Here is a 27,630-nt window from a genome sequence, read left to right as displayed (position 1 = left end):
TGAAATCTTCTTGCCCTTCGGACACTTCCGCAAGCACTGCGGCGGTATCAGCAAGAAAAACATTGATGCGCAGAGTATACTCTGCTTCCGATGATACCCTTTCCGTTTTTTTAGGGATTGTCATTCCTTACAATGACACTAATGTCGTCAGTCCAGCAACTGACCCGATGACTCCCACTGGTGAAACACTTTGCGATATCACAGACTGATATCCTCGTCTCAGTTCGCAGGTACTGAAGAGGTTGCCACACGCGGACGTGGTGGTGACTGACATGCCTCTACAGCCACTGAGAGTTTTGAAGCACAAACACCAGGAGATTTGGTTGAAAGGTTACAGCCATTCTCATAACAACGCAGCCGCTGACAACTCGTACATAGGGTCCGACCTTTCCGTTTGCGCCCCCCACCCGCGGGGGAATATTAGCCCAGGCCCATGATGAGCCTCATCGAGGCCGCGGGGGGGGGGATCGAGACTACGGACAACACCGTACGAGGCCGCCAGAGTATAAATCAAATCTAGTTGTAAACTCCCCTATGAGAACAGTGAGAGGCAGGCAGGCCCCTAGACGGGGATTATCTTAGAACACATCTAAGATAGTACTGAGGTGTACCACACTGGTCGTAAAGGAAATCCAGTGGACTTGTCCACCTCCAAAACAAATGGCAACAATAATCATTCCTTGCCATGTGTAGGTTCAACTACAATACAATTAGTAAAATGCTCCAATCATGTGTTCCGGTAGTATAATATTTCAGAATAAATCGGTAGGATAACTGGTCCCTTTGAGCACCAGTACCAATACCAGCAACAGTCAGTGCAGCTACAATCAGTAAGAAGGTTAGAGACCTAATCAATCAAATTACCCTTGACAACAGCGACATAGGAGTCACTCCGAGTGCAACACGTGAAAGGGAATCTCTAGTGCACTCTTCCAATGGTTAACACACATGCCACTAATAAATATAATCCTCCATTTAGGAGGAAAATTATTAGAATCATTAACCACGATCACACCACGTACGACTGGTCTAATACTTAGAGTACTTTGGTCGTGAGGTTAGCTCCTCCGTGGATAACATAGCTATGAAATAGACTTCATACCTATCACCTCTGCAATAGTGGAAGACACAGTGACTTGTAGTAAAAACTACTACAGACTCCCTCGACACCAATTCTGACTGACCTCCAGGCATTGACCTGAAAATTACCTGACTACGTCAGACGCATTCTGAAAAAGTTGTAATCTGCCAGGATACTTGGTTTTCTTCCCTTGACATACGCGCTTGTGTAAGCATAAACGCACATGCACAACGGAACCGCACATGCACAACGGAACATCCAATTAGGATTTATGCTAGGATCACTTAAGGGTCCAAGCAAAATACCAGCCTTAGTAAAGTTGAACATTTACTTCTAGGCCTTTGACTCTACAGAACTCACCAGTTTTCTTCCCAGAAGTCCATAGGTCATCCCTGTAGACTGCCCAAAACTAGTGCCTTACAGCTGTAAACTTATCATATAGTTATCAACTTAGGATAGTGCCTAAGCAACACACCAAGTAGGAAAACCCTAGATATGGCATTAGAGAAAATGCCATGATAGTCATTTTGCCAGAGCATTGGACGTTTATAGAATACAGTCCAATTAGATGATTTTTGTGTGAGAACTATATTTTGTATATCTTTTGTTTATGCTTTCATTCCTTTTCGGTTTAGTTCCTTTGACACTTAGGAAGTGATAGAGCCATAAACAAAGTCCCCATACAACCATCACTTAGTGATTGGGAGTCCCATAGGGTGGCGTCCAACATCGTCCTAGTTTGGTCCCGGGTAGGCTGTCATTATGAATAATAATTTATTCTTAACTGACTTGCCTAGTTAAATAAATAAATACAATATTTTGAGATTACCTCATAGGCTACTACTTAAGGCAGAGGTCTAAAGTAACTAATTACAAATATATTCTCGTTACTGTAAATGAGTACTTGGACTTTTTAGATTTTTTTTCAGTCATTAATTGTACTTCTACTATCGTGAACCTTTCACAAATGAAACAGAAGCATTGCAGGCAAATGCCAAATCTGGGGTGTAATCATTGCAGCGTTGGGCGGCAGATAGTCTAGTGGTTAGCGCGTTGTGCCAGTAACTGAAAGGTTGCTGGATCGAATCCCCGAGCTGACAAGGTAAAAATGTGTCGTTCTTCCTCTGACTTGCCTAACTCAATTACAAAAAAATTACGTTTCGTCTGTTGCAAAACGTTTGGAAACAGCCACCGTTTACTCTAAACGGCAAAAGTGAGTTTCTATTGGGTAGGTCCGTCCCGTTTAAACGGTTTCCCTGATGAATAGACCCCATAAACCTAAACTACATTTCATCCCTCTCATCCAAATCCGGGCCATGCTGTCAGGAATAAAAATACACTTCCGGTGACGTGGCTCCTCTGGAAAAGTGGAAGCCGTGGCAGGAATGTTGGCTGGAGCAAACAAGTAGTTATCTGCAGCATCAGCTGGAGAGTGGAACAACGGCTCTATCTAGCCTGCCTCACGGAGCTGGATGGCAGGGACACACTGGTGCAAGAACTTCAGGAATCACAACAGGGTAAAATATATTATCGTTTTTTTATTATGTCACATAACTTATGTAGTTTTTCTTCTAATATGACTGCGTGATTATGGCAATCCAAACTAGTTTGACTTCAACTTTCAAGGCTTGAAATGCTAGGCTTGGCTAGTTAAGCTTGTTATAGAGTTTGTTTGTATAAAGCCAGAACTTTCCAAGTAGCAGGGCGAATTAAATATAACTGCTAGGCTACTGTTTTTTGGCAAAGTAAAAACAAAATTCACCTAACTAGCTAAATACATGCATATCTAACGCAGCAGATACAGCAGTTGCTACAGTGAGTACATTAACTAATGTTAGCTGGCCTACAAATTGTTACAATTCTTCAATGTTAAAATGTTTGGGCCTTTCCGGAACTTGTGCAACATTCGCTTGTGCTATGTCATAACTTTTACTGCGCGAGCATCATACAACAAGATATCAGCATCCTATATTTATCGTTGAAGTAAACATGCATTTAACTTGTTTCTGCAAGCCATGTTTGCGAAGTCTCCACAACAGCTTCCAACTTTTTAGTGTTGTCTTTCTCCCTTAAATGTGAGTTTCGTCGACGGTGAACAGCGCTCTGATGGACACATTCAAAATGCGACGCTGGCGTGTAGACAGGGTATCACACACAACCATATAAAGTTAATATAATAATATTTTTGATATTTGGTATAGTTCAAGACAAATTGCTGTGACATAGGGCCCCTTAGACACGTTTTCTTAGATATTAGCAGACCTAAGCAGTTGCTCGTGGAGCACTTTTTCCATCGTTTTTGTGGAATGACTACCCTACCAAGGGATGCATTTTGTCCTGTCCATTTTGAATCTATCGTCACCCATTAAATGTCTATACAAACTGCTTGGCAGTGAATGTGCATACAATTTGTTTGAGAAAGCATCTATGTTGAGTTAAGACAACATGCATTCTTATCTACATTCTATGATGACCTCTCCATCTTGCAACATTGTCCTTGTTGGTTGCAGGTGCTCTCTGGAACGAGGGACGGATGAAATCAGGAGGTGGTAGGCCCAGCTGGGCGTTGGCTGCACTGTTCACTGGTGTTGCCCTGCTGGTCGTCTCATCCAGAGGGGCATCCAGTGGTAAGAAGATGTCCCAGGCAGCCATGGCTCATGCCACAGCCACAGCTGCTGGATCAGGCCCAGGGCTTCCAGATGAGCTCCTAGGCTTCCGGGCCTTAGCCGACTTCTTTGCAAGTGAACGTGCCGATGTCTGGCTCTGCTCTCTGGTTGGGTCTGTTGCTATAGGCCTCACTGGGATTTTCCCCCTTCTTGTTATTCCTATTGAGGCAGGAGAGGCCCTCAAGACAGTGGGTAAGTTGTGACCTAAACTGATATGTGAGCCTTGCTGTTAGCCAGACTAATGTAGGCCTTCTCTTTCTTCTGAAAATGAGCCACACTGGATAGTCCTCGATCACCACACGCATAATTAAACAGTCACTGTAGGCTACCTCAGGGTGACTTACCATTAGGCAGAAGAGGCAAATGCCTCACATTATCAAGGGGCCCTTGTGAGCTGGACATAAATTTATCATAAAATATATTTTAAATAGTTATGCATCTTTTTTCTGAAGAGCCATTTAAATGTAGAGCAATAGCCCCTCTATTTTTCCCTGGTAAGGAAACTGCTGCTAATGAGATGAACCATGTGGTTTTGAACTCTGCATGACCACACCCTTTTAAACACAGCCTATATCGTGGCCACAGTCACTACCTCCAAAGCTGTGTTGCTGATTTCTTTTTTCTTTCTTGTTGCCTTGAGTATTTAACCATGTGAGATACCGGTACTATTTATGTGCATATAGTGTTAAAAACTGTTAAATTATGGTCAAATCTCACTGATTCATTTGCCCTGTTGGATTATCCTTTTGGCTCACCCAAATCCTGCTGTTTGTTTTAGGACAAGTTTGTATTAAATCAGTATTTTTATTTTTTTGTTACCTACAGAATTACTTTCTCTGGTATCACTGACATAAGCCTAGACGGACAAATGTGTCAATGGAAATGGTGCTGAATTGGGTGTGTCCTCATTGCCATGCTGTATTCTAAACTCTCAAAGAAGAGAAACCAGGCCTCTGTATTGCATTTCAACACATCTCAGAAAACACAATTAACGTTGAAGGGCACTGGCTTTTGCCTGTCCTGGTCCTTTGTGCTTATTAGTATTGGTAAGGATAGAGAAGTCAAATCACTAATGACATCTTGTAATATAATTGCAATGGCAATTGCATTCTCTGAAGCTGTTCGTTCAGAAGTTTGAATATATTGGATCTATTTTTTTCTATCGAGAAATTACCCAGTAGGCCTATTTCTTTAATTCAGTCATAGTCATCATTAAGTCATACTTCATGCAAAGATGAAAATGTTTAAATAGACAAACATGCAATGGCTCTTAATTTGAAAGTTAAAGTAGAAAATCACTTATTCCGTAGGTTTATTTAAATGAAGCCTGTAAATGTTTTAGCTCAAACAGGAAAGAACCAGCACTTTGTATGTCATGGATGATACAGCCTACCTCAACTAAACTTTTCATAATTACCATCTCTTGTTACACTCTCTTTCCAGCTGGCTGTCGGAAGCTAAAGCAGCTTCTGAGCTTTGCCATTGGTGGTCTGTTGGGTGACGTGTTCCTCCACCTGCTCCCGGAGGCTTGGGCACATTCCCACTCCTGCAGCCCAGGTGGGTCAACTTTCTCTCAGGCACCCTCCTGTTCTTTCTATCCCCATCCTTATCCCTCCTGGAGACATCCCCATTCAAATTGCCTGTGCTTATTTCCCCCCACCAGTATACCTCTTCTGAACCTTCACACAGACCAGTGGAATTCCTGTGTGTACATAGGCTTGCATATCACTTTTCTGACATGTCAGCAATATTGTGTAGATAGGGTGTTTGCGAAAACCGTTGATTTCGACACTTTTCAAGCTGACAGAGCCAGACAGGGAATGACAGCTAACATTCCCAGGGTACCACATTTATTTTTTTGAATAAGTGAATGTTGGAAGTGCAGAAATTCTCGTCAATTTAAAAAAAAATAGTCAAATATAGCATTTTACAATGACTCTTCAAAGCAGTTTTAGTGCAAACATATAAACTAAACTAAAATATAAATGCAACACTTTCAAATACTTTACTGAGTTACAGTTGATTTAAAATAATTATAATAATCTATAGATTTCACATTACTAGGAATACAGATGTGCAGTTATTTGTCACATCCATCTTTAAAAAAAAAGTTAAGGGAATGAGTCAGAAAACCAGTTAGTATCTGGTGTGATACTAACCATTTACCGATTGCAGTGCGAAACATCTCCGCATAGAGTTGATCAGGCTGTTGATTGTGGCCTATGGAATGTTGTCCCACTCCTCTTCAATGGCTGCGCTAAGTTGCTGGATATTGGCAGGAACTGGAACAACGTGTTGTAAACATTGATCCAGAGCATCCTAAACATGCTTAAAGGATGACATGTCTGGGGGTATGCAGGCCATGGAAGAATTGGGACATGTTCAGCGTCCAGGGATTGTGTACAGGTCCTTGCAACATGGGGCTGTGCCTTTTCATGCTGAAACATGAGGTGATGGCACATGATGAATGGCACGATAATGGGCCTCAGGATCTCATCACGGTATCTCTGCATTTAAATTGCCATCGATAAAATGCAATTGGGTTAGTTGTCCGTAGCTTATTGCTGCCCATACCATAACCCCACCGCCACCATGGGGCACTGAAGGTGAGCATTTTCCCATTGAAGTCTGTTACGACTGAAAACTGCACTCGGGTCAAGACCTTTTGTGAGGACAACGAGCATGCAGATGAGCTTCCCTGAGACGGATTGTGCAGAAATTCTACTATTGTGCAAAACCACAGTTTCATCCGGTGGCTGGTCTCAGACGATCCCACAGGTGAAGAAGCCGGATGTGGAGGTCCTGTGCTGCTGTGCTTACACGTATTCTGCATTTGTGATCATTTGGACATACAGCCACATTCTCTAAAATGATGTTGGAGTGTTGGCTTATGGTAGTGAAATTATTAAATTCTCTGGCAACAGCTCTGGTGGACTTTCCTGCTGTCAACATGCCAATTGCACACTCCCTGAACTTGGACTGTGGCATTGTTATGACAAAACTGATGATTTTAGTGGCCTTTTATTGTCCCAGCACAAGGTGCACCTGTGTCATGATATGTAAACAGACATGCCACTCTGTCATCTAGAGCACTGTTTCCAAACTCCAGTACCCCAACAATATATTTTTTATTGTAACCCTGGAAAAGTACACCTGAGTTAACTTGTTAACTAATCATCAAACCCTCAATGATATAAATATGGTGTGCTTGTCTGGGGCTACAACAAAAATGTGTACTTTTGGGGGTACTGGAGTTGAGAAACACTGATGTAAATAGTAAGGAATCATGTCAGCTCTATTCATGGCATTTCTATCTACAACGTTTGGCAACTTGATGTGGCCCAGGATTAAGTTTCCCTAACCCGAGGTCCTCTGGTTGTCATGTAGAAATACACTTTAAAATGCTTTGCTGACTTGTGATATCCTCAGTGGTGATGATGAGCAAACCTAAGCCATGCCTGAATTCCACTGATCCATGTGGAAGGGGGTCACCATGCAATCCTAGAGAAAGTTTTCCAATTAGATTGTCATCCCTGTTAGTGTGAGAGAGGCTCCATTTTTATGTCTCTTCCATCCTCCCTGTGTTCAGATGAGAGCCAGCTCCACTACAGGACCCAGGGCCTGTGGGTTATCATGGGCATGCTGTCCTTCCTTCTCCTGGAGAATATGTTCCCAGATGAGAACAACCAGGAGGACTCCATTGGTAACAGCCAGCATGTCCCTGTGAGTAGTTCAATGCTGTTGTATTATCCATGTTGTCTGCATGAAATGAAGCGCAACAGAGTGAAGTCAACTCTTTAATAGCCCAAAATTATTTAAAGATAGTGGGCATGTCTTTCCAAAGAAGGTGAATGTCAGGCATGTAATTACACACCTCATCTTATATGCTGAAACCCTCATATTTGTTTAGGTGTGTCCAGTGCACCAATGCTCTTTAATCCCTTCACTGGTACCAAAGTGGCACTGCTCTTCCATGTGGTGGGGTGGCTAGTGGATCAGTTGGCTCTATCTAGGGCTTTCTGTTTGATCTGAGCTGGTCTTCAGTGGATAACTCTGATCTAAACTTAAACAAGGAACATTAGATCATCTTGTTTGATAATGTTGTGGCTGAATAAACCACAATCAGTTTTTATTCTACTCTTCAGTGATGAATCATTAGCATTTTAACTTCAACAATCTTGAGGTAATGAATAAACAGTGCTGTATTGACACATTCTGGCTGAATGGAAATCTCCCAGAATGGTCTTGTTTATAACTTTATAAGTGGAGTTTGAGTCCAAATGGAAAATAAGTGAGTCAAACAAATGTCATAAGCTAGGTTTCCATCCAATTTGTGACAGATGTTCATGTGAATATTATAAAATATGCATTTAAAATAGTTTATTTTTCACATTTTCCCTCCAGAGGTTTGTTTCTATCAAACGGTTGTGTTGTGGATAAAAGGCTGTGATGCAGTGTACATAGAAACCCCTTTGGTGCTAAAGTTTGTCATGTACCGACTAAAAAAACAACTTTAACTAGGAATGGAATGTCAGTTAAGAACAAATTCTTATTTACAGTGACGGCCAAACCCGGACGACGCTGAGCCAATTGTGTGCTGCCCTATGGGACTCCCAATCAATTGGCAGCTAAACACAGATAATCTCACTAGCATACAAAATAATATCCTCAATATTTATTGGAAAGGAGCATTAGCCTCATGACTGTGCACTACCCTATGAAGTTCATAACTTCTTTCATCTGAAGCCTAATAAACTGGGCAAGCTTTTTCTAGTTGTAGTAGGAGGACCATTCAACATAGCATTGCGTGACTTCAAATTTACCTCGACATTATGGTAATTCTCTCAACAATTACTCAAGAAATTGTTTCCACCGCAATTTGAGTAATTCATTTTACCGACACAAAAAGATCCCCACCTTGTCGAACAAGCAATAATGAAATTGTACCGACACTTCCTGTTTCCATCCCAGCTGTCATTATTATTTTTTGTATACAGTATAACTTTAATCTGGATGGAAACGTGGTTACTGATGCAGTGACCCATTGTGCCATAGCCCTGAGTGTCTATCTGCTAGACACGCTTGGGATCAAAGCTGTATTCTCTCTCTCCCCTCCATTTCTCTAATACCAGTGAGACCCTTTTTCATATGGGATTTGGAGTGGGTATTAGTGCAGAGTATTCGCTTCGGCATTCTTTTGATGTTTTGGCATATAGGGGTATGGAGTGGTTTTGGGTGGTGCATTTTCCCTGTCTGACAGTGTGGATTTAGATAAGAGAATATGGAGATATGGGAGAGCTTCTTGTGGAGTATGTAAAACAGAGGTACACAACTGCAGTCTTTTAAAGGCCTTAATGTCTGTAGGCTTCCTTTTTTTATAAATTGTATTTCACTGATATAGTCAACTCTTAAGTTACTGATGGAAAGGTAAGGATGAAAACCAGCACTTTTAATCATACTGCATTTGTGATCCCATATGCTAAAATGTTCTGTTATACAAGAGAATTCTTAGTTTAATTTCAGGTATTTCTGTTTCTTATCCTTGTGCCCCATACATCTCACAAAAGGTGTGTGTGTGTGTGTACCACTTTCCTCTTCCTTCTCTTTTGCTCAGGAGGAGGAAGATTGGCATCCATGTCTGGGCTCATTCATTGTAGCTATTTATAGAGATGGGGAGGAAGCAGCTGCTACATCTACTTCAGAGAGGCCAGAGGAGAGTGTTCAGGGGTGGATAGTGAGACTCAGGGTAGATCAGTGCTAATTCCACAAATGGAGTCTTATCAAGCATGTTTCGATGTCTATCAAGATGCCGCAACTATTCAATTCAGAGACATGGGTCATGAATCACGATCTCACCTGGTGTCAAACTCTCTCTCTCCGATTAATTAACCAGCCCACTCACACATTAGGAGACAGATTGATATTTGAGAAGATATTTATAGTTTGACTTCTTGCTTGTGGTTCGGTTACAAAAGTGGAAAACATTTCCCAGCCACATTTAGAATACAGCAGGATATTTCCCTCATTTAATTTGACTATTAAATGCCACCGTACTGTAAATGGCTCTAAACGAGGAAGGAACAGGGAAGTCAGCCCTGAGGTAGAATAAGTTTGTTTTTTGTTTAAAGCACGCAAATTCAGTGGAAGATGTGATGACTGTGAGTGGAATTTTAGCATGTACTGTGCAGTCAGTGGTTGGAGGAAAGAAGCTATGGGTGACATAAAAGAAACACAGTACTGTGGGTTGATTCAATGGAATGTGTAGTGTACTATGTAAACCTTTGCATGCTATGGAATTTCCTGCTGATTGTGCTAATACCTGTTTGTTTTTTTGTCACCCCTTCCCCTCAGACCTCCCATAGCTCAGACTCCAGTAGTGAGGCGTTGTCCCACATCAATGGGCACCATTCTGATATGTGGAGCTCGCCCTGCAAGACAAAAAGCAGCTTGCAGCAAGTGCCAAAAAAAATAAAGGTAAGTTGGGTAAAGTTTGTCTGACGGGATATTGTTCATTTTAACAAGCCATATGTAAATGGCAAAAGGGAGAAGAATCTGGAAGTCTCCATTGCTTAAGAGCCACCAAAATGAAATCCTCTGTACTAAGTAACCCCTTTAGCTTTATGTATATGACTTCAGCGTGAGTCAGCTGTGGGATCCTTTGAATGTTAACCTGTACAGACTTGGTTCTGTGTGTCTATCTGGCAGACGAGTGGGTACCTGAACCTACTGGCCAACTGCATTGACAACTTCACCCATGGCCTGGCTGTGGCAGGGAGCTTCCTGGTCAGCAGGAAGGTGAGTTAGTCTGCAGAACAGTCTGTCCAGGTGCTCTATATTAAATAGTCACCATGTGTGGGTTTTTAATACATGCGAAATAAACCTAATAGCACTTACTAATTTCAATGCAAACATTTCAACAAAATGCAACTTGGTCATAAACAATGCATACAATATTTCAACATAGAGCCGACTCAGTACAGACTACGTACAGTATGTTATGGAAGGTGGTTATTTTGGCATTTGAGGCTCATGCCCATCTCGTGACCATGATTGAAATATGGCCTAAACCCTTTGGCAGACTTGTAGATATCTGTATCAGCTTGCACTTAGCCATAACATTCACTATTCTCAGCTCAGTCCACTATGGGTATGATACTGCACCCCTGCTTAAGAGACAAGTTTCAACAACACAATTCTATGCTTTTAATACTAATTACGGTATTGTCATTATTACAGTACAGAACATTGAGTCAGGACATTGGACACCATACCTCGCTATTTTCTGATATATAAAAATGATTACATTATCCACGGTTGTGGGGGAGAAAGTCCAGCTGGAGAGGCATAAGGCTAACAGCATGAGCCAAAGGGAGAGTTTGCCAGAGAGGAAGTAAACTAGCTAGATTTCTCTACATCGCTCACACACATGGGCATCCCACTTATTTTCGTTTCTATCTGCACTCATATTTCTATATGCAGGCGTGATGGTGTTTATAAAAGTAGAAGCTCAGTTGGATCCATGAAACAAACATTCATGTATCACACTGTAATGTAGTACAGGAGAGGCGTTATCAGTGTTTGAGTAGTTTAGAATCGGAAACATGTCTTGTACAGTATATATTTTTAGAGCCTGATCAGAGACATGTTATGTGTATTTCCTGACAGGTTGGGTGTCTCACCACCTTTGCCATCCTGCTCCATGAAATCCCCCATGAGGTAAGTTCAAACTCGCTATTTTTAGGGGATGTGACCTAATTTTTTTCAATATATTTTTTTAACATACTTCATGCCATTGAAAGCTAATTTTGACTGTTTTTTTTTTTGAGTCATGAATTGAATAAGTTCTAATTGATATCCCCATCTTTTTTTGCTTACATAATGGGCTCTGTGACACATTGCTTATATGTGAATCTGTGACGCATTGCTTACTACATGTTTGCTCATCTCTAGGTGGGCGACTTTGCCATCTTGCTGCGTGCAGGGTTTGACCGCTGGAGTGCCGCCCGCATGCAGCTATCCACCGCCCTGGGAGGGGTGCTGGGGGCCTGTTTCGCCCTGTGCGCCCAGTCTCCCAGAGGGACAGGTGAGCCACCTAGCATCCTCCATATACAAAACCGCAGCAGAGCACTGGAACTACAGCACCACACCAAGTGCTCGACTTTGACTGAAATAAGGATCCGTACTTATTTTGGGTGCCGGTACTGTTTTATATCTATGTGCAAGAGATCCACAATACTTCTGATTTAATATTCTATAGGAGGTGCAGGAGCTAAAGCAGTAGACCAGTAAGTGCTGGTACTCCGCTCCGGTGAGCTGTCCACACCCTTGGTATAGGCTATCAAGGAACCACATAGCCTTCAGTGCTCTGGCCTCCAAGCAGCATGAAAAGTTTTTTTTTAAATGAAGCCAAACCAAATGTCTCATTCATTCCACTTTATCCTGTGTAGAAAATGCAACAGCGTGGATCTTACCATTCTCCTCGGGAGGCTTCCTGTACATAGCCCTGGTCAACGTGGTGCCTGACCTTTTGGAGGAGACTAGCCTCGGGTATGTACACTGGTCAGTCTGGACAGCCACTGACCACCATGCAAATACCCACTAAGATACTAAATATGCAGAGGGGGAAACAGTGTTACACTAATATGAAAATGAATGGGCAAACACTGAAGCAAAACAATAATAAGAATCTGTTTTTCCAGACACTCCCTGTTGCAGATCCTGCTCCTGTGCTGTGGCATTGCCGTCATGGCCGTCTTGTCTGCCGTAGTGAATTGAGCTCAAAAGACATGTCTGTGTTACCAAAATATAATTGAAAACATCACAGCAACATTCACTGGACTGGGAAACAATCCCCCTTTCTATACAGTTTTAAGTCCTCAGATTGTACTCCATTGCCTTTTTTTTTATGGAACTATTTTTAATACTCCACCTAGTGCCAAAACATCCTATCATCAACATGGAAGTGATCTGGCAATCAGAACGGCACCTTGAATCATGATACTTGCTTTTTCTATCAGGACTCTAGACCAACTGTGTCCACCTTGTCTGCTGATCTCTGACTACTGTCTGTGTGGACACTAATGTGCTAAACCCAGAGACAGACATTCTGAAATTGCAGGAGAGCCAAAGAAAGCTTGTTGAAGCTTTCATGGAAGTGACTGGACTATCTGAGAGCATCAGACCATAATGGGCAGACACTGTCTCATTCTGTTCTATTCCATGTATGCACATACTCACAGGTCTTTTCAGACACATATGAGCAGCCCATGCATACTGTATAAACTTAATCTCACATGGCTTTACCATACTAAAATGCATACACATTTCCTTACATTCTTCAAATTGTATGCTCATGTGTTGCTTTTTATTTGTTTTCCTCTTTCAGGCTAATTTATATTTATTGTATCTTATTGGTTTCTGTATCTGCTTGTACTGCCTCGTATTTATTGAAGTATTTCAGAAAGTAACATGGCGCAATGTGTTTGGCAATGTCAAATTCTGTTATGATTTCCATCACACACACACCATTTGCTTTTTGTGTAGGGTTAATCTGTTACACCATATTTTTGCTTGAATATACATCAATGTATTTTCCATTGTATACAATGCTAATTTTGATGAGACACTCAGACAGATATATTTGGAACTTCTTAATTATGAGAGCTTAATTGTTAAGGAAAATATGATTTAGAAATGTAATAAAATATTTTTGTGTGGTCTTGATTTTACTATAGACAGTGCTTTCAGGAAGTATTCACACCCCTTGATTTTTTTTCACACTTTTGTTTCAAAGTAAATAAATATATATATGAAAATTAAATCACTGTCTTGATTATATAAGTATCCAATCCCTTGAGTCTGTTAAACAAATTTGGCAGCGATTTACAGCAGTCTCTGGATAAGTCTAAGCTTTGCACACCTGGATTTGCCCATTTCATTTTTTTTTTCAATCTGTCATGTTGATAATCGTTAGACAGCCATTTTCAAATCTTGTCATAGATTTTAAATTAGATTAAAGTCAACTGTAACTAGGCCACTCGAACATTCAGTGACGTCTTGGTAAGCAACTTGTGTAAACTCAGCAAAAAAAGAAACTGTCAACTGCGTTTATTTTCAGCAAACGTGTAAGTGTATGACTAAGATTCAGCAGCTGAGACAAACTGAACAAGTTCCACAGACATGACGAACAGAAGTGGAATAATGTGCACCTGAACAAGGGGGGAAATCAAAAGTAAGTCAGTATCTGGTGTGGCCACCAGCTGCTTTAAGTACTGCAGTGCATCTCCTCTTGGACTGCACCAGATTTGCCAGTTCTTGCTGTGAGCTGTTACCCTAATCTTCCACCAAGGCACCTGCAAGTTCCCGGACATTTCTGGGTGGAATGGCCCTAGCCCTCACCCTCCGATCCAACAGATCCCAGACAAGATCAATGGGATTGAGATCTGGGCTCTTCGTTGGCCATGGCAGAACACTGACAGTCCTGTCTTGCAGGAAATCATGCACAGAAAGAGCAGTGTGGCTGGGGGCATTGTCATGCTGAAGGGTCATGTCAGGATGAGCCTGCAGGAAGGGTACCACATGAGGGATGAGAATGTCTTCCCTGTAACGCACAGTGTTGAGATTGCCTTCAATGACCACAAGCTCAGTCCGATGATGCTGTGACACACCGCCCCAGACCATGACAGACCCTCCACCTCCAAATCGATCCAGCTCCAGAGTAAGGCCTATATGTAACGCTCATTCCTTTGACGATAAACGCAAATCCGACCATCACCCCTGGTGAAACAAAACCGCGACTCGTCAGTGACGAGCACTTTTTGCCAGTCCTGTCTGGTCCAGCGACGGTGGGTTTGTGCCTGTAGGTGACGTTGTTGTTGGTGATGTCTGGTGAGGACCTGCCTTACAACAAGGCCCGACAAGCCCTCAGTCCAGCCTCTCTCAGCCTATTGCGGACAGTCTGGCACTGATGGAAGGATTGTGCATTCCTGGTGTAACTCGGGCAGTTGTTGTTGCCATCCTGCACCTGTCCCGCAGGTGTGATGTTCGGATGTACCGGTCCTGTCCAGGTGTTGTTACATGTGGTCTACCATTGCGAGGATGATCAGGTGTCCATCCTGTCTCCCTGTAGCGCTGTCGTAGGCGTCTCACAGTACGCACATTGCAATTTATTGTCCTGGCCACAGCTGCAGTCCTCATGCCTCCTTGCAGCATGCCTAAGGCACATTCACGCAGATGAGCAGGGACCCTGGGCATGTTTCTTTTGTTTTTCAGAGTCAGGAGAAAGGTCTTCTTATAGTGTCCTTTGTTTTCATAACTGTGACCTTAATTGCCTACCCTCTGTAAGCTGTTAGTGTCTTAATGACCCTTCCACAGGTGCATGTTCATTAATTGTTTATGCTTCATTGAACAAGCATGGAAAACAGTGTTTAAACCCTTTACAATAAAGATCTGTGAAGTTAATTGGATTTTTACTAATTATCTTTGAAAGACAGGGTGCTAAAAAAGGGACGTTTCTTTTTTTGCTGAGTTTATATTTGTCCTTGTTTAAGGTAATCCTGCTGAAAGGTGAATTTGTCTTCCAGTGTTTGTTGGAAAGCTGACAGAACTAAGTTTTCCTCTAGGATTTTGCCTGTGCTTAACCATTCCATTTCATTTTACCCTAAAAACTCCCTATTCCTTGCCGTTGACAAGCATACAACATGATGCAATTGCCAACATGCTTGAGAATATGAAATGGTACACTGTGTTGTGTTGGATTTGGAGTAACTAAAGTACAATGTTGTTGATCCATCCTCCATTATCTCCTGTCACAGTCATTAAACTTTAAAAAAAATCACCATTAGCCCCATGGTGAAATCCCTGAATGGTTTCCTTCCTCTTCGGCAACTGAGTTGGGAAGGGTGCCTGTAGTGACTGGATGTAATGATACATCATTCTAAGTGTTAATAACTGCATCATGCTCAAAGGGATAAGTAATGTCTGCACCCCCCCCCCCCCACCCTATTATTGCGCAGATTCCATGCAGTTTACTTGACTTGTTAAGCACATGTTTACTCCTGAACTTATTTAGGCTTGGTTGAATAGTTATTGACCCAAGACATTTCAGCTTTTCATTTTTAAATCTTTTGTAAATATGTTTTTTAAAATGTTTTATTCCACTTTTACATTATGGGGTATTGTATGTACATCAGTGACACGAAAGTGTTTAATTCAGTCTGTAACACAACAAAATGTGGAAAACGTCAAAGGGTGTGAATACTTTCTAATGGCACTGTATTTACCCTTGGTATTTGCATGCTTACAAGTTATGGTAAGTGAAAGCTTTGGCGATATGGAGATTATGCATCAATATGTTATGTAATCAAAACAAAATTCCACACTAAACATAGACATTTTCTGTAAGCACATGTTCTGCAGCAAAGAGTCCGGGCTTAAAATGTAATGGGAGCCAGAGGAGGGGGGTATTGATTGTTTGTTCACTCTTGATAAGAGCCCGTTGCCATAACGACTCCCCTGCAGATTACCTTCCTTAGTCCTGTGAGAAGCCTACTGTCTGTGGGAGCCTTCCTGTGAGTTAAGACACTGAAGCTCTGTTCATACCTGGTTCTAACATGCACCATTTATCCTGATCTTGTCCACATTCCGATTGTGCCCACATCTTCAGACAGGTGTAGACGATTACAAGACGCACTGTGATCTGGTTGTGATCAGATCTTCCTGACCACCTCTGGAGGTAGTCAGGCAAACATTGGGAGAATCTCAATTGAATACTCCTCACATGCTTTTGCCTTGCCTTCTTAAAACCCATTGGATGAGAAAGCCAGAGGTCCCTCCACTCTGACATCCTCCAATGGGTTTTGAGGAGGAGGCGAGTAGAGAGGATGCAATTGAGATTCTCCCATAGTATCTGGATATCTTACAAATGTAGATGGATCTGGACAGTGAAACCATTTTTAAATCATCAGTATCAGACCTTCTAAAATCATTGACATGTGGAACCATTTACTTATGGCATGTATTTGTGTCTTAAAATAAACAAACACTATTTTAAAAGAAAGTCTGTTAAATAAGTTACATTTGGGGATTGACCAAGACATCTAGTCACAATGCGGACACGGTGGACAGATATGAGAGACATTTTAATTCCATGTGTAGAATGCGGACAAGACCAGGACAAAGGACGTATGTTAGTGCCAGGTATAAACAAGACTTGAATGACAACCTATACTGCAAAGCGAGAAAATCCATGAACTTAACACCGTTGACCTTGAACATAAATTGCCTCTCTGATCATCTATCGAAACATTTCACAACATATCTAACAGGAGATAGATAGATCTTGATCCCTCTAGGTCTTAGGAAAGACAAGTCCAGTTCAAGATCAGCAGACCTCCAAACTCAAGTCTGGCACACTTCAAACAAGGCTTATGTATCATTTGTTCAATGTAAATGTTAGATATCTTGTTGTATTTAAAGGGATCACGTATTGCACATAGTATACCCAGAGAAAATGAATGCATGTAAAGTCTTTCAAGGACATCTATTGTTGCACTATTGGCACTATTGAACAAAGTGCCAATTTCCATTGCTGTCTTTACCTCCCTTTACCTCAGATGAACAATTGAGACCCATATGTACAATTTTGAATATAGGAATATGTCCCCAAACTTCATTGGTGACACTTTACACTAAATTGCTCTTATACTTGTGTAAAAACAATGTAATTACTCTATTAACAATGTAATTATTCAGGTAATAACATTTTATTAATATTTTTATAACCTTATTGCGTTGTATTGTAAATGATAAAACCTATCCCTAAGTGGATATAGCATAACAGTGCTGAAGTACTGATTGAATGTCTCTCCAAAGTTGTGTAAAACGTTTCTTTGATGTACATTAGCAGTGTTTTTGGATCAGCTGAGCCTGAGTAAAGGAGGGATACAGTTTGATTCATCTTAAACATTGATGTTGTTATCATGTAGCCCAGGGGTCTCCAACCTTGTTCCTGGAGAGCAACCCTGCTGTTGGTTTTTACTCCAATCCCAGTTGTGACTAACCTGGTTTAGTTTATCAAGCAGCTAATTCTTAGAATCAGGTGTGCTAGATTAGGGTTGGAGTGGAAACCTACAGCTCTCCAGGAACAGGGTTGGAGAGCACTAATGTAGGCCTTGGGAATCCCTTAGTCAGTGTGTCTACATGTTGTTTTATACATTGAAACGTTCACTATATTGAAAGGCTGTGGGCTCAATTCAATCAAACCTGGATTGCGGTAGTCTGTAAACAAAGTCACCAATTATTGCTCTGGTGGGTTCAATTGAATTTCAGCTCGCACCTGTCTCAGTGCGTTTGTGTCAACTGTGCACAGAAAAGGCTTGTAATGAAATAAGTTGGGTTACAAATAGGTTTTGATCCAGCATGTGGTCCATGTGCATGTTTCTTCATGATACATAAAACATGGCCCAATATATACTGAATATGATAGTAAAACAACTGTGTCAGGTCCTTACAGTTGTAGCAGATCACAATGTCCCAAATAATAACAATAATACTACTAATAATACATATGATATAATTTTGAATACATTCGTAATGTATTCAAATTTAATCAATCATACATATATACCCCTTGTATTATTATTATGATTCTTATTATTATTGAACAACCTGCAGTAGATATATTGCCAGTGCTTAGTTTCTTCCCATCCTACTGAAACCCGAGAGGAGAGAGAGTGCATTGCATCACTACCCACTCCTCGCAGCATTGGTCGCCATCCATCCACCTCTCCTCTTTCCAGTACCAAAACAGATGGTGGAAAAATCATCACATCTGCCGGGACGCAGGACAACAATAGACAGCATCTAGCCCAAGAGAACCGGGCGCCCATCATGTTTGCTGTCAAGAGCTCCATGAGGCTGTGAGCGCCGTCGTGATTTTTGACACGGGGTACCATCACGGCAGCCGAGGATTCTTCTCGCGACTGTCTGGGCTCTCCATCGAGTGGGGAAGATGGCCGCCATGAAAATTTTAACCAGCAGTGGGCTGTTCTTAGCGTTCTGTGCGTTGGGGTTGCTAGCCATGGCAATCTGCACCGACTTTTGGTATGAGACAGATGCGCGGAGACACCGAGAAAGGTGTAAAAACTACGCCAACAAGAGAAACGACCCGGGGTACATATATATCTCAAATAGCAATCTCCCCCTCCAGATGCCCCCAAAGGGCATTGAAAGGAAAGGTAACAGTCCAAGTGCCGGAGCCCAGCCTCTTATTAGGGAAAAACGGCACTTTCTGGCTGCAGCATCAGCTATGGAGTCCCACTGCAGTCGCCAGTTCAATTCAACCATCTCTGGGCTCTGGAGAAAGTGTCATCGAGACGGATTTGACCTGGAGACAGAGGATCTCATATATAAAGGTAAGGATGCTACAGCTAATAGCTTACCAGGCCCTGGTGTGATGTGGTACTGATGCAGCTCACTGAGTGTAAGCATGATGCTCAGATCCAAGCTTAACATGATTTTATTGATACACTTGGCATGGGATTAACTGATGCTCGTAACTGTCACTGGGCCGTTGCCATAATAATATTTTACAAGAGGGGCTTTTGTTCATCATTGTAAACTTCAGTAGCAAATAAATAATCAATAAATGATTTAAATGGGAATGCCAGTTGTATACGTGACGCCGAAGACGTGAAACCTGCGTATTTTTTTTATGCTTTGTGTGTACAACGCTGTCCATGGTGCTGAATTTCTTTCTGGCTTTGCGCCCAGCCCGTTCGCCTAGCAGCAGCACGCTATGGCGGAGGAAGGGGGTTCTTCCCTTGTAAAAGCGAAACGGTTTTTGTCTCAGGTGCTATTTGGACTGCTCAATTTTGATGAGTGCATTTGGCATCTGTTACGTTAAAATAGTAGATAATGTGTTATGGGTGATGCGTCGACTGCCACGGGGGAGATCGAGAGAAGACCAACGACTGAATTATTGATAAACATCCTGGTTCGTGGGAATTTTGAGCTGCATGAGAGAAAGTCACAGTGCATGGAACTCTCGCAGAACGGCCTCGTCCGATACATAACAGCAGAGCTTTCTGTGCAATGCCATGAGGCGTTCATGCCTGACTACTCGGAGATTCTGACGAATAATGAGAGAACAACAGCATCAATTTTAGCATAAACACAGTACCTTCGTTTAAGGAAATTCAGGACACTGAACATTTTGGAGAATTTCCCACACATTATAGCGTGTTTGTTTACCAGGATTTTTTCCTTATGTATTCAATCAGATTCGAACTGTCCAGAGTAGGCCTAGAGGACAGTGAAAACATACATGTTCATGGTTTGTTCCAAGAAAATGAAGTTCCTTTTGCATCCCGTTGATATTTTAAGTAGAAATTGTGCACCAATGTTGAATTTTAAAAGCCTGTTATATTAAATGAAATGGAGAATTCAATAAATATTTACATTTGTAACAAGAATAAAGACTGTGGTGCCAATATTCAGCATTTTGACATGTCACTCTATGCACCCTCAGTGACTTCTAGGAAGATTTGAACCCACTTAACCCCAAAACGTATCCAAGTTTTCAGCATCATTGTAAAGTCCTAATTATTTTGTTGCTTTGAAAAAGTCATTTCTGAAGATTATTATTTATTTATTTAATGTGATTAGTGATTCATTTACGTCCGTCCCTCATTTTAAGGTCAAACCTGTTACGTGAACTGAGCTATTTTTTTATATGGGGAAACTATTCATATTTCTAAAGAAACACTGAACACCTAATAGATGGGTTAGCTGACAACGTCACGAAAACGATGCTCGCGATTCAATGGGGCAGAAATATGTGTTGTTATTCTGGATGGCCAACTAAGAACAATGACAAGCTGCAATGTGGGGAATCGTATGTGGCTCGTTTCAACTAGTTGTATCTTGTTCTTGATACCATGTCTTGTTTTGACTGATGTCATGTCTATGCTAATATGGCTCAAATTTGCTAGCTAGCTAACCAACAACTGTAACGATGAGACAACAAGTAAGTGCCCATTGTGCAAATGTATTTGTTTTCAGTAAATATGGGAGAGGAAATACAGTTTACATGTTGTCAACAATCTAAGCAAACCCTGTATGTTTATGCCACATAGTTGCGCATGCATCGGTTTTGTTAATCAACCAACACATCTATAGTAAAACCATAATGTAAAATCAGGTGAGTTGGTTCTCTTTTTTTTGCCTGTTTTGTGGTGGGAAACTGAGCGGGTCGAGCATAACACGTAACCCTAGAAATGTTTTAACAATGTCTTTTTGGTGGGTGAAGCTTGCATTTAATTGTCATTCTGTTTCATACAACAATCTTCCATTCCCCATGTCATAAATGGATTTACGGCTGACTTCAACCCTGTTAAGGTCAACCCTGTTACTTTATTTGGCACTTACTATAGTCATTTTTTTATTTAACTTGAGATGGAAAAATTCAGTTGAACATGTGGTCTTTATAACAGAATGTTAAAATTAGGTGAAAGCACACAAAAAATGTCAAAAGGCACTGAATTGGTGGAACGATCCTCATGCTGAGGTAAACAGTTACTGTTGTCAGAATTGTGGGAAAGTGAGCTGCTTTCTTTGATAGAATAAGGTCATCTGTAGCATATCATAAATCGACAACAAAATCCACTACATCCTCAGGTTGAATTGCATTGAGACACATAGGCCCACTGGACAACATGATATTCCCTCTAGCTGCTCCCTGGACAACGTGATATTCTCTCTAGCTGCTCCCTTGTTTATCAGAATGATGAGTTGGTCTGCATCTGCAGACACCTCACAACTCAAACCTTAAAGTGTCTCTAAAGTGAAGTTAATGAATATATGTTTGTGATTCAATGCTACATCTATGGCATGAAAACAAATGACAGATCTGGCTACCACCACACTATGTGACCAGAGCACATTGAAAGTGATTCATCTGGCCAATGCAGATTCTCCTCAGTAACTGGGACATGGACCCCAATCCAGAAATGTCTATTTCCTCTCTCAGGCTGCTATAGTTCCATATGGGGCTGTGAACTGTTGGCTCCATGTTTTAGCCTGCATACAGTACTTTTTACTTCCTTTACTTCCACGTAGTTGAATGTTTGCAGCTGAAGTTCAGGTGTTCTAAGAGTGTTCTAAGAGTGGAGCTTCACACTGTGACTTTTGACAACTCTATCACATTTGGTAGGCCAATAACAATGTGTTGGTGATATACCTGCCTCAACATTGGGTTCTCACATTTGATTACCTGTTTTTGCTGCCTTTGACCTAAAATGTATCAAATAATATTAGCAAGTAGGTAGTCAGATCTGCTACTGAGCAAGTGCTTAGTAAATTGGTCTCCATCCATTGTTCTTGGTCTTGAGACTCACACAATGTTAGATTTTGCAGAAGTAGTCATGGGACATAAATGTCTCACCGCTCATCTGGATGTATTGTGCTTCCCCAACGAACATGAGAACAATGAATTATGTATTTCTGTACTCTGAACTGAGTGAACTCAATATGAAATCCTTGTAAAACCCTTTTTTGAACATTCACACTAGTTCATCTTTTCTTTTTTGATTCTTTCTCTTGTTTATGCCAGAACCATATAGCCTTTTCCATTCATGGTGACTGACTAGGCTTCATGACAGGGGTCTTCTTCCACACTTACAAAACCACGTCATTAACATATTCCAGCATAAATCTCCCTTCTCCCTGATCTAACAAGTAACTGTTGGTAAATCAACCACAATGATTACAGTACACAACATCCAGGAATATGTGAAGATCTTTGCAATAATCATATGTCATTTGAGAATACATAGGTGGTCTATCTCATCGCAGTGATATGATGAAACAGTAATGCAAGATTCGTCTCTTCCTGTTGTTATAATTGGTCTGGATACCCACCTCGCACTGAGACATAATTAGAGGCTGGTCTACATGAATGATGCCGGATGCTGTTTCTGCTCTGAATCACAGCTAGCTGTCTCTCGCGTTGAGGCACACTGAGGATATTGCATGATGACATCATTCACAGTGACACAAAGGACTCAAAACAATTTTCCTCTTTTAAAACTACTATAGTGTCTACATGTTTAGCTGAGTCACTATATTCAGTGTGGTTGAGTTTATTGTCTGCAAAGCAGCCTGTTTTATCAAGGTCTTATCAAGACTGTGTTTCTATCATAATCATAAACTCTTTTCTTCAGGTTTGATTCAGCGGTGCATCCCAGTCAAGTATCACTACTCTTCCTCCATCCTTCCGCGCAATTTACCCATCAACATCACCAAGACCATCCGTCAGGATGAGTGGCATGCACTCCGTAAGTCTGAGCCTGTCTGTCTGTCTGTCTGTCTGTCTGTCTGTCTGTCTGTCTGTCTGTCTGTCTGTCTGTCTGTCTGTCTGTCTGTCTGTCTGTCTGTCTGTCTAATGGCTGTCTTACTGGCTGTAGAGTATGTCTGGACTCTCCCTGGGTTCAATCCTTTTCTCTCTCTCTGTCTATCTCTCTAGTTCTCTTTCTCTCTAACTGTTATCTCAGGATCAAATACATTTAAAGTGGCGGCCATTGAGAGCAATTTCAACTTCTTGTTATCGCTGTTCACCCCTCCCTGTCGCCCTCTCTAGTTCTGATATCCTTCAAAAAGATAAGGAAGATTACAAGTTTCCATGAAGGAAGTGACCGGGATTTGTAAGGGTGTATGGCTCTATTTGTGTCAGGAATATTTCAGTGTATCATATGCCGTGAATATGATTGTGCAGACATTGCATTTCTGTGATGTGCATGCTATAGATCCCACTGGGCCTCCTGCTCTGATCTCCACTGTTCTTTGTCCACTAAAATGACGGAGGTGTGTGTCTGTTGGTGCAGATCTACGCAGGATGACGGCTGGCTTTGTGGGCATGGCCGTGTCTATCATCCTGTTTGGCTGGATTATCGGAGTGCTGGGCTGCTGTCAGCAGCATGACCTAATGCAGTATGTAGCTGGACTACTCTTTCTCATGGGAGGTAAGAGCTGGCTCCTCTCTCTGTTTGGTGTGTGTGTGTGTGTGTGTGTGTGTGTGTGTGTGTGTGTGTGTGTGTGTGTGTGTGTGTGTGTGTGTGTGTGTGTGTGTGTGTGTGTGTGTGTGTGTGTGTGTGTGTGTGTGTGTGTGTGTGTGTGCGTGCGTGCGTGCGTGCGTGCGTGCGTGCGTGCGTGTCATTTTGCTGTTTGCTTGAGTAATTGGAGATGTCTTTGTTTGATGTATTGTGTAGACTACAGTAGTTGTGGGTATATGCGCTTGTGTGTGAGAGAGACCTATATGTGTGAACACATATAGGTTTATATAATAAGATGTACAAGAAACTCATGACATGGAATGTGAAGATGTTACCATTTATTGTCTGGCTGACCCACTAGGCCTACCAACATAGGAATGACATAATACTGTATATAGTTCATTGAAGTTGCTGTGAATCCCATACATTTCCGTTTGTCTCCTTGTCCTCCCTCAGGAACGTGTTGTATCATCTCCCTGTGTACATGTGTGGCGGGCATCAACTTTGAGCTGTCGCGTTACCCACGCTACATGTATGGCCTCCCAGAGGATATTAGCCATGGCTACGGCTGGTCCATGTTCTGTGCCTGGGGGGGCTTAGGCCTCACTCTGCTGGCTGGTTTCCTGTGCACCCTGGCCCCATCTCTAAGCACCCCCTCCCGTACAACCGTCCACAAGCCCAGGCAGGAGAATGGAACCGTGTGATGGGACTGTGTGACTGGCCCACGGGGGTGGCACAAATAAGCAACACCCATCCAACTTCGTCCAATGTTTTTTTCCAACCACCATCTCACCTCATCCCTCTTCCTTGTCCATACCACCCGTCATCCATCTGAATCATGAGTGTACCAGAGAAATTGTACATGGGAGAACAGAGCAAAGACAAACCACACCAAGCTGTACTCTTTACTGTACATCTAAGACACACAGAGCAATGGCCCCCAGAATACTTTGGGACATGGCAAGACCTTTTAGTTGTTAAACGTTTGACTACTAACTCTATGGAAGCCTAAAGGCGACTGTTTGTCTGTTTGTTTTTCCCAAGAGGAATTGTCTTAAAATGGTGCTCTCTTTTAACACACACAACAAAGAACAAAGTCCAAGAGCTTAGAAAGAAACAACAAGCATCTCTAAATGGAACAAACCAACAAACAAGAACATGTGGCAGAGCATTCTGTCATCATTCCTCTTTTAGTCGGGTGGTCTGTACTGTGTTTGTTATTGTTCGCAACAAAATATTATGCTGGCATAAACTGTCCATTGTTTTGAATCAGCTGACTGATGTCAAGCATTATCCCTAGGAAGGACTTTACAGTTTAAGCCTAAAACCTGCTTCATGCAGCAGAGGACCAAGTGCACAAACTGGAAATGGCAGGGGTGGAACAGCAAGATACAATTTTGAAGAGCAAATCTTTCAACGCTTCTATGATTCAGTATGTACAAATGCATCTCTAGATTCAGGTCATTGTTTGTATAAAGTAACTCTTGAATAAGAAAAAATCTTTCTGTTTGTTTCGAGGTAACAATGGCAATTTGGGTCTTCAGTGATGTTGTTTGCTGGAATAAATTGTACGCTTCATGATTAGAAGAATAAGAGTGATTGCAAGGAACATTAAATACTGTTTGAGAGTAGCTGAGGCAGTTAAAGGTCCAGTGCAGTCAAACATGTGATTTGTCTGTGTTTTATATATATTTCCACACTATGAGGTTGGAATAATACTGTGAAGTGCTGATAATGCCATTTTAGCTAAGAGCTGATCAGTTTCCCCTCCCCACTCAGACCATTCCCAGACAGTCCTAGCAAAATTCTTGCTTGAGAAATTGCTCTTTGCTAAGAAGATGTTTTAATTGAAAACAATCACAGAAAGGTACTTGATTATTACCCAGAAATGATTTGATATTGAAATAAAAACGTCTGCATTGGACCTTTAAGGATCAGTAAATATTGTATGTTGAAGGATGGGGTTCAATGAATAAAAATGTAACCTTCTGGTAACACATTCAAACTTAGAAACAATGACAGACGGTAATTTACAGTTATAAGTGACAATACCTGCCTTCTTGGATTTGGCAGGAATTGAATGGCAGACACCAGTGTTGAACTTGCATTTAATGTATTCTGTCACAAAAACCTTCACATAGCACAACACATTGTAGCAAGTATCAATGCATTGAGTGATTTGTTTTGTGTGAATTGCTGCAAAATGCAGGTATTTGCACAGCATAGATTCCCAAAGCTGATGTTAAAGTTTATCATTGAATCCATGTCTTATTTCAACACAACATTTCTGTTAATATTCTTCTGTAAGTGAAAATGGGTAATGTTGAGATTTACATTGAGAGAGAAGTAGGGCTGTGAAAAGTCATACTCAATGTCATGTTTACATCAGTAACACCACTGGTATGTTGTTTTTTCCTGTCTATCAATCCTTCTCTCCTCACGTTTAATGCAGGGGTGTCTGCTCTTGCACATAGCTGTTCTCTGTATTCTTCCTCAGTAGGGGAAAACTTGGAATCAGCTCAGGTCTCTTGGAGACAAGACCAATAATGTGGCAGCTTGTACGCAGACAACACGATGTCCTGTTAAAGCATCAACTGCATCACTTTAGTATGAAGGATCCCTTTTGAGTCGACCACTTTCCTGCAAGTGGGCTGAATGAATTGAGGGAGCTCACCATTTCTAATTTCAGTGCCACTTTTGCCCCAGGCAACAGGCAGTCATACTGGCCCTTTGCAGTTTTCTGAGTCCCCTTCGCAATTCATAGGGATCAGGAGAGGTCAAAAGGCCCTCATTTGTAACATTTGATTAATGTACTCTTTAAGTACCCAGTTCTTGCAGGACTTGAGAGGTGTAATAATGATACAAGCACACTTGTGTATTACATAAAGGGTCTGGGATGAAACTCAGGCCATGTTATTTGTGGCAGGTCTGGGTTCTCAGACAGGCTTCGGAGGCTAGCACTACACATGAATTAAGACGGAATTACAGGTAAGATGGAATTTATGTATTTTGTGAGTACAGAGTACTCAAGGAACACCGTTTTGTTACCTATATTAAAAAAAGCACACTCATTGTGACACTTTTTCAGCAGTGTTATGAGGTGAGGTGATGAGCTATAACCTTTCCAGTGAATTAGTGTTTGACTGTAGATAAAAAAACATTGCCTCAAAGTGACTACAAAGTGAAACATCCAAACATTGCTACTACATGTAGCACCACCTCAGACTTGTAAAAGAGTTGTGGATATTGGTGGTGTTCTGCTGCCATGCTGAGTTCATCCACAGTCTCCTCCAGTTTATATCAACACACATGTACAGGTTTTGCCCCTTAGATCTCTAAATTGGCCAATGGTATTGAATGCATGGAGAATTGCTACAATAAACAATACATGTATTGCAATTGCGTTGTTTGAATAATGATAAAGGTTTTGTTGCTAATCTGGTTGATAGAGAAAAATCTGATGGCCACGTAAAGAAGCATGAGAGAAGGGGTAAGCACAATATACAACTTGTATGCAAAAGTGACAGCAAAGTAGTTCTCTTATTGGGACTTCTAGTGTTTCATGAGGAACTGGAAAGTGTTCAGTGTGAGCAATGTGGGACACTGTGTACAAATGCCACAATTTCAAGTGGCACCTCTTTAAGTAGCACTGCTATGATTTTCTACACGTCATTTATACTGGTTCAACCACGAGGATGGAGAAAGACGATTAAAAGACATTATAGTCTCGCATGAGATCATTATGGTTCATTTCTTTTAATGTATTCAAACTTGTGTCCATTTTTTAATCTAATTTATTTTACTGAAATAAAATGTAATTAATATACTATTCTGA

The 27,630-nt window shown here is 41.4% G+C and overlaps 2 protein-coding genes across 2 annotated transcripts; both read left to right on the top strand.

The window, feature by feature from the left end:
* The first annotated feature begins 2,418 nt into the window (after positions 1-2,418).
* LOC135550251 (zinc transporter ZIP13-like) lies at positions 2,419-13,567 on the top strand. The gene is made up of 10 exons (XM_064980878.1): positions 2,419-2,598; positions 3,592-3,939; positions 5,191-5,304; positions 7,337-7,470; positions 10,099-10,221; positions 10,453-10,542; positions 11,413-11,463; positions 11,698-11,830; positions 12,195-12,294; positions 12,447-13,567. Exons 2-10 carry the CDS (start codon positions 3,615-3,617, stop codon positions 12,520-12,522), a joined length of 1,146 nt encoding a protein of 381 aa, XP_064836950.1. The 5' UTR covers positions 2,419-2,598; positions 3,592-3,614; the 3' UTR covers positions 12,523-13,567.
* Positions 13,568-18,490: 4,923 nt separating this feature from the next.
* Positions 18,491-27,624, top strand: LOC135550243 (transmembrane protein 178B-like). Its single transcript, XM_064980865.1, has 4 exons — positions 18,491-19,160; positions 22,968-23,081; positions 23,628-23,765; positions 24,252-27,624. The coding sequence occupies exons 1-4, from the start codon at positions 18,758-18,760 to the stop codon at positions 24,497-24,499; spliced, it is 903 nt and encodes a 300-aa protein (XP_064836937.1). The 5' UTR covers positions 18,491-18,757; the 3' UTR covers positions 24,500-27,624.
* Positions 27,625-27,630: the final 6 nt, after the last annotated feature.

The sequence above is a fragment of the Oncorhynchus masou genome, chromosome 1 (genome assembly GCF_036934945.1).
Source record: "Oncorhynchus masou masou isolate Uvic2021 chromosome 1, UVic_Omas_1.1, whole genome shotgun sequence".
NCBI classification, from domain to species: Eukaryota; Metazoa; Chordata; class Actinopteri; order Salmoniformes; family Salmonidae; genus Oncorhynchus; species Oncorhynchus masou.
This window is presented reverse-complemented; position numbering and strand designations above follow the sequence as displayed.

What these genes read in the sequence shown, in the direction of transcription:
- LOC135550251 (XM_064980878.1), top strand. Translation starts at nt 3,615, where the DNA reads ATGAAATCAGGAGGTGGTAGGCCCAGCTGGGCGTTGGCTGCACTGTTC. An exon ending in AGAGGCCCTCAAGACAGTGG is followed by an intron (nt 3,940 to 5,190) that starts GTAAGTTGTGAC and finishes CTCTCTTTCCAG; the next exon opens with CTGGCTGTCGGAAGCTAAAG. An exon ending in GCTTCCTGGTCAGCAGGAAG is followed by an intron (nt 10,543 to 11,412) that starts GTGAGTTAGTCT and finishes ATTTCCTGACAG; the next exon opens with GTTGGGTGTCTCACCACCTT.
- LOC135550243 (XM_064980865.1), top strand. Translation starts at nt 18,758, where the DNA reads ATGGCCGCCATGAAAATTTTAACCAGCAGTGGGCTGTTCTTAGCGTTC. An exon ending in GGATGAGTGGCATGCACTCC is followed by an intron (nt 23,082 to 23,627) that starts GTAAGTCTGAGC and finishes CTGTTGGTGCAG; the next exon opens with ATCTACGCAGGATGACGGCT. An exon ending in ACTACTCTTTCTCATGGGAG is followed by an intron (nt 23,766 to 24,251) that starts GTAAGAGCTGGC and finishes GTCCTCCCTCAG; the next exon opens with GAACGTGTTGTATCATCTCC.